This window comes from Ranitomeya imitator, chromosome 3, assembly GCF_032444005.1.
Source record: "Ranitomeya imitator isolate aRanImi1 chromosome 3, aRanImi1.pri, whole genome shotgun sequence".
Taxonomy (NCBI): Eukaryota; Metazoa; Chordata; class Amphibia; order Anura; family Dendrobatidae; genus Ranitomeya; species Ranitomeya imitator.
In genome coordinates this window covers 75670017-75684098 of record NC_091284.1, presented here as the reverse complement: position 1 = coordinate 75684098, position 14082 = coordinate 75670017, and the positions used below count along the sequence as shown (strand labels likewise).

Here is a 14082-nt window from a genome sequence, read left to right as displayed (position 1 = left end):
CCAGGGTGGCAGACTGGGCTGTGGAGGCACGGGACATTTGGGATCGCACTCAGGATGCCATTCGGGCTTCCAAGGAGAGAATGAGGTCCTCCGCCGATGTTCATCGGCGCCCCGCTCCGACCTTTGCTCCTGGCGACTTGGTGTGGCTCTCCGCCCGTAACATCAGGCTGCGAGTTGAGTCCACTAAGTTTGCGCCTCGCTACTTGGGTCCCTTCAAGGTTCTCGAACAGGTTAATCCTGTGGTCTACCGCCTGGCTCTTCCTCCACGCTTGGGTATCACCGACACCTTTCATGTGTCCCTCTTGAAACCCGTATACATGTCCCGGTTTTCCGAGTCATCTGCCGGGACATCGGGTTCGTCTACGGACGATTACGAGGTGAACGCTATTTTGGGGTGTAAGGTGGTACGCGGCAAAAAGTTCTATCTGGTGGATTGGAAGGGTTATGGTCCAGAGAACAGGTCATGGGAGCCTGCTGAAAACATTCGGGCCCCACAGCTCATTGCTGCCTTCGAACGTAGCGAGGCCCAAGGAGGGGGGGGCCCTAGGAGGGGGGGTAATGTTAGGAGTCGAGTTTCCTCTGCTGCACAGGGGGAATCTCGATCCGTCTCCGCTGCGGTCTCCCATTCTCCTCCAGCCGCAGTGGAGCCTGCTCAGCAGGGACGTCGATCCCAGCGTCTCGCTCAGTCTGACTCTGTGAGAAGAGTTACTGCTGCTTCTCCAGCTTCTGCCTGTAAAGCCTATACTGGTCAGCAGCGAGTGGACTTCTCTGGGACTAAGTCCTTGTCTGCGCACACTGAGCATGCCCAGGGCAAGATCTCCCGTTGGAGATCGAGGGTCATGTGCTCAGACTCTGCAGCGCATTCTATTGGTCCTCTTGGCAGGTCTTGGAAGGGCAAAGTTTCTGTGGCCGCTTCCTGTCCTGCAACTATATAAACTGCGCATGACCGCACGGTCATGCGCTAGTGTACAATTTAATACGTGTGTTTGTTGTGAGTGCAAGTCGTTCTTTAAATACCCCTACCCTATTGTATGATTGTTCGCGTATGGAGTATGGCTGCTATCTAGCGCCCGACTTATCACTCAACGTGTCACACACGTGTCAGCGTCTACTGCTGTGACCGCCAGTGCGGTGCCACGCGCCAGTGTGCGCTTCCTGACCCACGTCTGGGTGCTTAGTGGTGCCTGCCAGCACGGCACAGTTCGCACTTCGGTGCCTTAATTATATATTCCTTTCCCATCCAGTTGCGGTGTAGTGCCAGCAAGGGTCTAATCGGACTACAATCCCTGTTGGGGTTTAGTTCGCTGACCACTTGCTCGCGCTCTATGTGCGGTACCGCGGTCCTGTGACTCAACAGGATCGCTTTCTTCACGCTGGGTGAGGTTTAACCCACGCGTGTATACTTTTGAATACCGCCATATTGTCTGTCATTTCCTAGCAGCAGGTTTCACCTGCACGGTGGACCCCGGACTGCGAACGCATCTATATCATCTCTCTTGGTGCGTTCCGCCAGTCCTAACACCTTGTTCACATCTGGCAGCTGTCAATTTACCTCCAACACTTTTCCTTTCACTTTTTCCCCATTATGTAGATGGGGCAAAATTGTTTGGTGAATTGGAAAGTGCGGGGTTAAAATTTCACCTCACAACATAGCCTATGACACTCTCGGGGTCCAGACGTGTGAGTGTGCAAAATTTTGTGGCTGTAGCTGCGACGGTGCAGATGCCAATCTCGGTCATACACACATACATTATTATTATTATTATATACATACATACACACACACACACACACACATTCAGCTTTATTTATTAGATTTCTCTATGTCATTTACACATTGTTATCAAAGGAATTATTCTTAAACCCACACACACACACACACACACACACACACACACATACAGTATATAGATAGATGGAGAGATAGATAGATAGATAGATAGATAGATAGATAGATAGATAGATAGATAGATAGATAGATGGATAAAAAGATAGATAGATAGATAGATAGATAGATAGATAGATAGATAGATAGATAGATGGATAAAAAGATAGATAGATAGATAGATAGATAGATAGATAGATAGATAGATAGATAGATAGATAGATAAAAAGTCGGTAATTCAGCAGACACGTAGAGTAAAATGTCAGCATGACCTGACAGGAGAGAAGGAATGGATTACATACTGTAAATACACATATAATAGATAGATATACAGATGTTAGTGACATATACAATTAGTACAGTGTGTGTACATGTATTTAGTTATTAAAAGATTATTTTTCTGAATAAAAAATGGTGTGGACTCCTGGGTAATTTTCTTAACCAGCAGAGGGAAAGCCAATGGCTGGTGGCCAATGTTTATAGCCTTGGAAGGGGGGTAATACCTATGGAGCTTCCCAGAGTATTTTTATCAGCTCACTGCTGTATACTTAGCCTTTACTGACTACTAAAATGGGGGACTCCCCCTAAAAGTGATGTAGGCCCCCCCTAAAATAATAACCAGCAAAGGCTATGCAGACAGCTCTGGCCAGATATTAATAGCCTAGGAATAGGCCATGGACATTGCCTGCCAAGTCTAAAAACATTCGCTCTCAGCCGCCCCAGAAAACGAGCATCTATAAGATGTGCCAATTCTCGCACTTGACATCGCTCTTGCCCTGATGCGATGGGAAGTGGGGTGATAGTTAGCGTGGTTGATGACATCTTTGTATTGTTGCCCCCATCACTAACCCCAAATGACCAGGAGAATCATATTGGCAGGTCAGCTTTAGCATTTAGTAAACATGGTAAAAAAAAAAAAACAACTGCGGAATTGTACTTGTTTTGCATTGCATTTTTTTTGCAATTTCACCGCACTTGGATTTTTTTTCTAGTTTTCTAGTATACAATATGTTAAAACCAATGGTGTCGTTCAAAAGTACAACTTGTCCCACAAAAAACAAGCCATCAAATGGCCTTATATGGCTCTGGGAAGAAGGCGAGCAAAAAATGAAAACGCAAAAAAAAAACCCTATGGTCAGGAAGGGGTTAACTGAAAGATTAATAAATCTTAATTAAACTATACTTACTGCATCACCCATTCCAGTGACACCATTGTCCCCTGTAATAAAATTAAAATTAAAAACAACAATATTCCTCACCTTTCCGCAGAGATGCTGCTAATCCATTTGTCCAACATTGGGTCTAGATGTAGCATGGGACAAATGGCTTATCATCTTCTCAGCGGACAGTTGAGCAATATTGTTGTCTGTTATTTTTATTCTCTTGCAGGGGACAATGTAATAAGTATGGTTTAATTAAGATATATTAAAGGAGTCTGTGTCATTCTTTCAATGAAAGGACTTTATTCTACATGTGTGTGTTTTTATACAATATGACTCTGGGGTTAGTAAGGGGGGCATCAGGGCAAGTGGGAATAGCGAGGCTAAGTGCCAGAATTGGCACATCTTACAGATGCGCCATTTCTGGGGTGGCTGAGAGCTGATGTTTTGGGAGGGCGCAATATCCACGGCCCCTTCCTAGGTTATTATCAGCCCACAGCTGTCTGCAAAGCCTTTGCTGGTAATTTATTATTGGGGGATCATACGTCATGTTTTGGGGGCTCCCCCATTTTAAGGCTAAGTATACAGCAGTGAACTGATATTAATAGCCTAGGAAGCTCCATAGATATTACTCCCTTCCCATGCTATAAACATCTGCCCCCAGCCATCGGCTTTCCCTATGCTGATTAAGAAAATTACAAGGGAGCCCACGCCATTTTTTTCAGAAAAACAATCTTTTAATAATTAAATACATGTCCAGTAAGCTGCACACACTATGTACTAATTGTATTTGTCACTGACGTCTATATATCTATATATTCTATGTGTATACACCGTATGTAATCTATCCATTCTTTCCTATTGGGTCCCCATGTGATATTACTGTACGCGGCAGATGAATTGCTGGCTTTTCAAAGGAGATCAGTGTGTAAAACTCGGACAGCACTTGCATGGTCTGAGTGCTGAGCAATTTTTTTTCTCACACCCATTGACTTGCATTGATGAGTCTCGTCCAAGATACTCTGAGATTTTCTCAGTACGGTTTCATCGAATAACATTGGCCAGAGTCAGAGTCTGATTTTTTATCGGATTGCACTCATTCGTTTTTCTCACAAATGAGTATGAGGCCTTATAGATACGGTAATGATCTAGTGGAAAGTATCTCTATGCATACGTCTTTCTTTGGCACCCGTACAGCAGCACGAGGAGACTGGGTGGCCGCGGACTGACCACAAGAGAAATTTATACACTCATAATAATTAATCGACTTCTACAAAGGTCTCAGAAGAAACAAACAGCAACATTTTAGGCAGTAAGTGCCAGAATGCTAAAGTGGCTCCTTATAATAATGGGAGGTACTTAGCGTAATTCACGGGTCAGGTACCTAAGGATCTAACACTTTTTTAAACACATTCAGATGTAAAGTACTGGGATACAAGTCATCAAGAAAATGCTCATTACTACAACAGCCACTTTGGGAATGCTGGCTATTATCATTGAGGTACATATATGGTCCCCATTATCTATCCAGCATGCTGGGTCACAACTGCTAATGATCTCATACGTTCTTCCTATCTACTTCAACTTCTGCTTGTGCCTGCCTCATGAGAAAAGACATAAAAAAAATCAACAGTCAAAACTGTATATCAAGCAATCCAAAACCCAAAATAGCAAATCAGTTTACTACTCCTAAAAAAAGTGTAGATCAAAAAGCACGAGACCTTAAAATCTAAAATGTTGCATTAATCTACAGGAAAACACGTGTGCATTGAGCTTGACAAATTTGAAGAATGAGATCTTGAACAATTTAATAGAAACACAAGGGAAACGTCAGGTCCATGTGGTTATGAAATCTAATCCTGCAGGGCTTGAAAAGCCACTTGCATAGCGTAGTTTACACATAATCAGTCGGTACGGCCCATGGTTCTCATAAGTGCCTAAGATGTCACACCTGGCTTTAATAGAAATAACATTGCGCACGAGATAGTAAACTTAATCAGGCATACACAGGTCAAATCTCAGGCAATCTTATTTAATAAGGTGTGAAATACAGCTACAGAAAACAGCAAACAGCTCACAAAACACGACATGATTATGTTAACAGGAAGAAAATTCTACAATAACGTGGAAAATAAAACAAATCAGCAACGGCATTTTATTGTTTTATTGTATTCTTGTTTATGGTCTGATATTAGCTCTGTATTCAGTTTAGGCTCCAAGATGGCTTCGCATAGTAATGGTCTACTCAACTGTCGCCAACACTTGGTTACGTGGATGTACACACATAGCTGTTGGATGTTGAGAGCCATGAGATGGAGATCAATTAGTCTACTCTTTTGAAGTTGGATAAGTAAACTTTTTGCATATTCTGGCATAGACTGATTTGGACATATTAAGGGTCCAGAAAAATAACAGAGCCATTTTTTACTTTAACTTCTTCTAGATTTTAAACATCTGGGTGGTCCGCATTATACTGTGCAGTGAAGATAAAACATGATCATGCATCTACAGGAGTGGGGAGTCGGCCATCGGACAAAAACCAGACTCCCCATAGAGAAGGCAGAGAGAGTTTATTACCCTTTCTGTCTGCCCAATCGCTGTATACACAGTGCTGCCAAGCACACTGTATGGAGTACAGGAAGGGCTGTTAGCGAACCCTCATTCAGACCCAGTGATCATACGATTGTTAGGTGTAAGAAGGGAGCAGGAGCTGCTGGATTCCAGGGGACCCGGTTATCTCTGATATGATATGTGCTATCTTAATTTCCTCTGTAACTAGGGCTAATATATCAGCCCCGGTTACAGTTGAATTCAGATTAAAAAAAATATCTAAATGTTGAAATGGGAGTACACAATGTGTGAAGAAAATGAAAATAAATAAATACTATAAATAAAAACATTTAAAAAAAACAGTTGTTTGCTTTTACAAGCCCTCATGACGAAAGATTAGGCCCAATGCATTCCAATAAAGATACAGCCAAATGAGGACAGATTTTTACAGCTTTTTAAATTTTGTGTGCGAAAAAAAAAAAGAAAAAATGTGACTGGACAGAAATGAGGGAATATGGCCATGCCTTGAATAGGTTAACAAAAGCTCAACAATTAATTGTATAGGATTCATTTGATTGTCTATACGCCCACCAGGGTTCTGCTGAACCAAACTTATATTATCATTATTTAAGTTGGGTATATCACATCACAGTTGACGTGGTATGGTATAATCATGTGGCCATATCATCTACTAGTTTTAGATAACGAGAGAGGAGGAATTGCGGGAGCCCTGGATAGCGCTGCCACCGGTTGTGAGTGATGAAGGAAGGCTGGTAAAGATGGATCATAAAAGAGATTTTTATTATTAATGTGTCTCATTTCAGAGGTAATCTAGCTCCTTCAGGCATATACCTGAAGAAGGAGCTAGATTAGCTCTGAAACGTGTAGCAATATTAATAAAAATCTCTTACATGATCCATCTTTACGGGACTTCCTTCATCTCTCACAACCGGTGGCAGTGCTATCCTGATCCCCCGCAATTCCTCCTCTCTCGTTTCCATTGTCTGGTGTCCTTGGAACTGGATCCAACGGGCGGAGCAGCAGCCACTGGAGATTTGTACATTGCTTTTCCCAGTGTTGTGCCTGGAGCCACATAACACATCCAGGTGAGCACTTTGCAGCACTGGGATTAGTTTGTCTCTGTTTGACGTTCACAAGGAGCGCTTCCTCTCTTTTATTTATTCCACCAGTTGTAGGTGGTGAATTTATTTTTTTACATTAGACTCTGGTTCTATGAGGTCTATCTAAATGAATGTTTTAGCATGTTACTGGAGTGTGGGAGGAAACCCACACACACATAGGCAGAATATATAAATCTCATATAAATTTTGCCCGTGGTTGAATTTAAACCTCAGGTCTCCAGTGTAACCACTGAGTCACCATACCGCCCTGAACTCAGCAGAACTCAGCCATCCTCATCGAGTTCCTGAAAATGATTTACATTATTAAAGATTGGAGCCACAAACATAAATTTTGCTGTATATTTTTAAATTTAAAGTTTTCTTAAAAATAATTTAGGACAACCGTGTGGGTCCGTCCCCTGATCACTCAACTGATTGTGAGAACGGGAGTGAGCATGTGCGACCAGCATACTTTTCATTTTCAATGGGAACGTTGGTCACACATGAGCACTACCGCTTCCATAGACTCATGCAAGTGAGAGGTTCAATGGTTATTTGTGTGCACTGCTGACTTTTTGGCATAAAGGAAAGGGTGTCCCTGTTTTCAAAGCTCATTGGGGTCTAAGTGGTTGGACCCAAAAAATCATACATTAATCACCTATCCACTGTTCATCGTTGTAAAATCTCTTTAAAGGGGTTGTCCTCTTTTAGAAAACTTTATGAAATGTGCTGCTTTAGATATAAAAACTTAGTACTACGTACCCTTTCCCAGTCCATATCCTGCTGTCCGCTGCTGCCTCGATCTTTGCTGTTTGGCTGCAGTGGTCACATCATGTTGACAGCTTTGCAGCCAATCAGTGAGCTCAGAAGCTCCTGCAATCTACACAGGCAATGTCGCTGACATCATCAGTGCAGGCAAACAATAAAGACTGGGACAGCGGAGGACGGTTCAAGGAGTCCATGAAAAAGGGCAGGGTAGCTAGAAGACCTCACAAATGGCACAATGCAGATGAGTAGGGTTGAGCGACTTTTACTTTTTTAGGGTCGAGTCGGGTTGCGCGAAACCCGACTATCTCAAAAGTCGAGTCGAGTGAATTCGGCCGATTATCGCGAAAAGTCGGGGATCGACCGAAACACGAAACCCAATGCAAAGTCAATGGGAAATCTTTCATTTTCTCTCTCTCTCTCTCTCCTCTGTCCCTGAACAGAAAAGCTGGTGTTACACATTGCAAATCGCTACAGCGCACAAGCGAGAAGATGGCGATAAGCATCCACGGCCCTAAGACCTATGTCATCACTCTGCCCACGCTCCTTCATTGGCTGAAAAAATGGCGCCAAATGCGTCATACGAAACGCGACTTTACGGCATCTCTCTTATACCAGGCCCTACGCTTGCCTTACCTCGCTGAGAATAAACGTCTATTTATTTAACTATATACGAGTTGGCGACTCTGGGTTCAGCACCTGTTCACACTTAGTCTATGTTTGGATGTGCAGGTCAGGTTTTTGAAATGTATTCTCTAGCCTTCTGATCGTGCACTCCGCCTTCTAGCCACAGGTGTTTTAATTACAGCAGGTCCAATACCCCTCCATAGAGAGAGAGAATTTTAGTCTAGGAAGAGGTTTCACATGTACCCATTCAGATGGAGACGTTTATTCTCAGCGAGGTAAGGCAAGCGTAGGACCTGGTATAAGAGAGATGCCGTAAAGTGGCTACCAGGTACACATAAAATTGGCCATTTTTATGCGCTAAACGATCTCATTTTTCATATTTCTAGTGCAGTAATGCAGTTCAAATTTCGTATTTCAAGTTTCTATGTTCTGGCGCTGCAGTGTGCTGCCTTATTTATTTAACTATATACGAGTTGGCGACTCTGGGTTCAGCACCTGTTCACACTCAGTCTATGTTTGGATGTGCAGGTCAGGTTTTGAAATGTATTCTCTAGCCTTCTGATCGTGCACTCCGCCTTCTAGCCACAGGTGTTTTAATTACAGCAGGTCCAATACCCCTCCACAGAGAGAGAGAATTTTAGTCTAGGAAGAGGTTTCACATGTACCCATTCAGATGGAGACGTTTATTCTCAGCGAGGTAAGGCAAGCGTAGGACCTGGTATAAGAGAGATGCCATAAAGTGGCTACCAGGTACACATAAAATTGGCCATTTTTATGCGCTAAACGCTCTCATTTTTCATATTTCTAGTGCAGTAATGCAGTTCAAATTTCGTATTTCAAGTTTCTATGTTCTGGCGCTGCAGTGTGCTGCCTTATTTATTTAACTATATTGTTTGACAGTGACACCTTTGAATTAGCTGTAAACTGTTACTTTGTAATTGATAGAACATGCTGATGTTTGAATTTTCTAGTTTATTAATCTAAGTCTACCTTGCAATCAATGGTGGTGAATATATGTCCGTATATCCATATGTATATTTTCTATTTAGGAACGGTATATGCACAATTATATATGTATATAAAGTATATTGTCTCTATAACCTTGCACTGGCTAACATGGTATGAAGAACAGTCAGCACTCACCTTCCTATAAGGATGTAAACGACCACGGTGAGCAGGATAATTACTATCGCCGCGGAGATGCCAATCATTACCACTTGACTATTCTCACTGGAGATGGAGAAAGCTGGAACAGCGAAAGAATAAAAGAAAAGTGTTAACTCATCAGAAATGACTGATCTTTCTACACATGAGCTAGAGGCACGATAATCCCGTTAGTGGCATTACAAGCTGTGACATTCATTAATACCAACATTCCTTCCAATGAAATTATCATAAAGTGCCCTCCTATGTATCGCAATAAACCATATTGGCTCAACCTTTGTAGTCTGACCAGATGGAACGAGTGCAATGGGGCCTATTTATAAAAACATTTGTTGAGCTACCTCCCCGGGACTAATATTTATGGCTGGTCCCTTGTCTGTTTTCCTCTATGGCTCCAGGTTATATGTTAGGAATACGCCATAAATCTCTATTTTTCAAACCAAGATATGGAAACCTATGACATGTAACAAATATTTTTTTACATATGGTAGCGGTTACATATAGTTACAAATTTTCAATACGTTTCAGTCTGTAATCTTCATTCCTTCATCAATTTTCAGACCTAAGCTGCTCCTAGTTTCAGATTTTTTTCTCATATGAATAAGTCCATCACAGTAAGACATGTTGGATGTAAAGTCTGTGTGTTCTGTGTCCTGCTTTCTTCACTAGCTCTCATGTATGAGCACAACTTCATTTCTGAAATGATCACCTCTTCTACAGCTCAAGAAAGATCATGTGCACCCCTTCATATCTAAATCCTGATTCAACCGCCCTCCATAAAAACTTGAGTGCTTTCCTCCCTCTCTCCAATCTGATCTGGAGTGTGCAAACCCCTCTCCTCCCTTCTGCTATCTCTTACACTGACAGCAAAGCAAAGATGTTAGAATCAGAAACGGATCCATGTCAGATTTTGCAGACCAGCTTGTTATATGAAGAACTGTACAGTAACTTTGTTGTTGGACCATTTCTAATAAGAACAATTTTGAAGATAATTCCTTAAAGAGTAACTACATTTTCAGTTTTTAAATACTTTTGTCCAGACTGGAAAGTTATCAATCTTTATAAAAATCACATTATCTTTATTATCTGTAAAAAAAAATGCATGTAAGTGGCTTCTAAACCTTTACATTTCCCCAGTCGATTTTCCTGCCTTTAGCTGCATTGATATCAGAATGTCCTCATTTGGAGTACAGATGATGGCAGTGATGGGTCAGCACCAGTCTCCTCCTCTGAGGGTATTTGCACAGGTCCGGAATGCATGCAGAATTTTCCTGAGATAAACCTGAGGTTTTCTGCAGGAATTCTGCATGCGTAATTTTTGCGTTTTTTTTGCACTTTTTTTGCTAATTTTTTGGGGATTTTATGCAGATTTTTTGTGTTTTTTCCCAGACACTCCAAATGCCATAATATAATGGGAAATCCGCAAAAAATCCGCAAAAATAATGAATATGATGCTTATTTTTCCGGAATGCGTTTTTTTTTGCGGAAAAAACGCATCATGTGCACAAAAATTGCGGAATGCATTCTAAATGATAGGATGCATATACATGTGTTTTTATAGCGTTTTTATCGTGAAAAAAAACGTGAAAATTCCAGAAAGTGTGCACATACCCTGAGAGTTCTGATCAGAACAATCTCCTGCAGCAGCTTACCCCCACAGCTAATCAGACACAGCTGCTGACCCTTTCACTGCCATCATCTGTACTCCAAATGAGAACTTTCTGATATCAATGCAGCTAAAGGTAGGAAACAGAATGTAGAAAATCAAGGTTCTGGAATGCACTTACGTCAATTGTTTACAATGACTTGAGAATAGGAGATCAGGCAAAACTCAATTTCGCTAGTTCACACGGATTTTCCTTCGAAATTCAACTCACAAGCAAGTTATCCTCCATTTATTTAATGTCCCTTACTATGCACTGGGATCTATTAAAAAAATCATATAAAAAATAGAAAATTGCTTCTACTCACCTCTCCGCTCACCTCCCGGCCATTCCGCTCTTGAACCTCACCTGTCACATATTCTGATGCTCCACCGATCACTCTAGGATTCTAGCTCTGATGAGACCAGAGATGGTTCTTCGCAAGTGCGCAAAAGGATTCGATGTCATGACATCATGATTCATGACCGTATGCAAGTATGTGCAGAACCATCCCAGACGTCAGAGCCAGAAATCCAGGACTATTGAGAGCGGTGGTGATAAGAAGATGTGGCGAAGACCAGACAATGATGGTGAGGAGTGGAGTGGCTGGAGAGTTTAGCACAGTATAATGATTTTTTTTAAAAAATTTTAACATTCTGAAATGGAAAAAATTACAAAAGCGAATTACAAAAATAATCAGCATTTTGATGAGTGCTAATTATTGGAAAATTCGAGTAGAATTCAATTTCACTCCAATATATTCGCTCATCTCCAATGAAGGCAAATCTCAATATAAAGTGGTTTTCAAAGTTTCATTAACTTTCCATGCTGAACAAAAATAATTTAAAAAAAGAAAAAAGTTTAGCTTTTCTTTAAATTTTCATTCAAGCAGGAAATGAAAATTAAAAGCTCAATACACAGATTTACATAGCTTTTAAAGGGATGGTTCCCCTTTGTCTGTTTATGAGCGCTCGGCTCTCCAGCCTTACGGTTTCCTGATTGTCGTGAGAATGGGAAGTCATGCTTGATTGACATATTGGACCAGAGGCAGCTATGAGCCACTAACCAAAATAATGTGCTCTGGATGGTGCCCCAAGAGGCAGCTTTGCCCCTGTAGCATTGGAAGTGCAGTGGTACTGCCACTGGCTGGGAACGGGAGCTAACAGCGCTGTAAAGTCAGGATCTGCCTAGGATTACAAGGCCATAGAAGAAGACATTGCTGAGCTGGTTACTTCTCTTGGCACTTGGGGATGGTGCAATATTGTGCTGAGGTGTTAACAATAGATGTTGGGTATACACACTAATTAACACTTCTTTCCTCAGGATTGTGACAATGTTGTGGGCATTCCAAAAATGAAGGTGACAAAGTAATAAAGAAACTACAACGTTCTATCAGGTGTAATTATAAATAGAGGGGAAATTTCGCAAACATAATCAGCTCTAAATGTGCTGCTGCTGAACTACACTATCACATATGATCAGTCAGAATGAATTTATCTGAATTTCCTGCATAGTCGATAAGCTGAAGGTGCTGCAGATCGGCCCCATCTATGGATGCATTTATAACATTCCTAAAGTCAACTAATTTCACTATATATGCACATAATCAGAGATGGGCACATCATTGGTGCAACCTGTACAGCCACAGGGGCCCAAGAGGTAAGGAGGCCACTAGCACCTACAAAAAGGTAAAACTGAACATTATGATGAGCTATTGGACTGCAAAGGGCCCATATATTGTTCTTCCTCAGGGACCTCTCCTGTCTGTGTTCACTCCTGTACATAATAAATACCTCACAGATAGAAGACTCAACTTTGTGGACAGTCAGCCATAACACATGGAGGTGGCTAGTAACAGGCACATCCAGAAAGAGCAGTAGTCGTGAATTATGTGGTACTCGCTACAAAAGTCTAATGAAACTGATAAGAACAAACAGATATTTACTCATAGATCAAAATTTTATTTTGACAAATAAATTTGCACAAATCTCAATAATGGAAAGCTTAGAATTGCTCTGAAAATGAAAGTGGGGGAGATCGAGAACTTTGCTGATCATATGCGCTATAATTCTGCAGAAGAGAGAGAGAAAGCCCCACTGATCATAAGAGTTTACACTCTACAAGGGAGAGAGAGAAAGACAGGACCCCACTGACCAAAAGAGCTTACACTCTACAGAAGAGAGAGGACCCACTGACCATAAGAGCTTACACTCTACAGGAGAGAGAGGGCCCCACTGATCATAAGAGCTTACACTCTACAGGAGAGAGAACCCCACTGACCATAAGAGCTTACACTATCCAGGAGAGAGAGGACCCCACTGACCATAAGAGCTTACACTCTACAGGAGGGAGAGGACCCCACTGACCATAAGAGCTTACACTCTACAGGATAGAGAGGACCCACTGACCATAAGAGCTTACACTATACAGGAGAGAGAGGTCCCCACTGACCATAAGAGCTTACACTATACAGGAGAGAGAGGGCCCCACTGACCATAAGAGCTTACACTATCCAGGAGAGAGAGGACCCCACTGACCATAAGAGCTTACACTCTACAGGAAAGAGAGGACCCTACTGACCAAAAGAGCTTACACTCTACAGAAGAGAGAGGACCCACTGACCATAAGAGCTTACACTCTACAGGAGAGAGAGGGCCCCACTGATCATAAGAGCTTACACTCTACAGGAGAGAGAACCCCACTGACCATAAGAGCTTACACTATCCAGGAGAGAGAGGACCCCACTGACCATAAGAGCTTACACTCTACAGGAAAGAGAGGACCCTACTGACCAAAAGAGCTTACACTCTACAGGAGAGAGAGGACCCCACTGACCATAAGAGCTTACCCTCTACAGGAGAGAGAGGGCCCCACTGATCATAAGAGCTTACACTCTACAGGAGAGAGAACCCCACTGACCATAAGAGCTTACACTATCCAGGAGAGAGAGGACCCCACTGACCATAAGAGCTTACACTCTACAGTAGAGAGAGGACCCCACTGACCATAAGAGCTTACACTATACAGGAGAGAGAGGGCCCCACTGACCATAAGAGCTTACACTCTACAGGAGAGAGAGGACCCCACTGACCATAAGAGCTTACACTCTACAGAAGAGAGAGGACCCACTGACCATAAGAGCTTACACTCTACAGGAGAGAGAGAGG

At 42.2% G+C, this 14082-nt stretch overlaps 1 protein-coding gene across 2 annotated transcripts in view; it reads right to left on the bottom strand.

The window, feature by feature from the left end:
* Positions 1-14082, bottom strand: part of EPHA3 (EPH receptor A3) — a 562283-nt gene that overhangs the window by 110064 nt on the left and 438137 nt on the right. For both annotated transcript variants that reach the window (XM_069760981.1, XM_069760980.1), the window contains exon 8: positions 9252-9354. In XM_069760981.1, coding sequence (XP_069617082.1) covers positions 9252-9354 — 103 coding nt within the window. The remainder of the gene's footprint in view (positions 1-9251; positions 9355-14082) is intronic.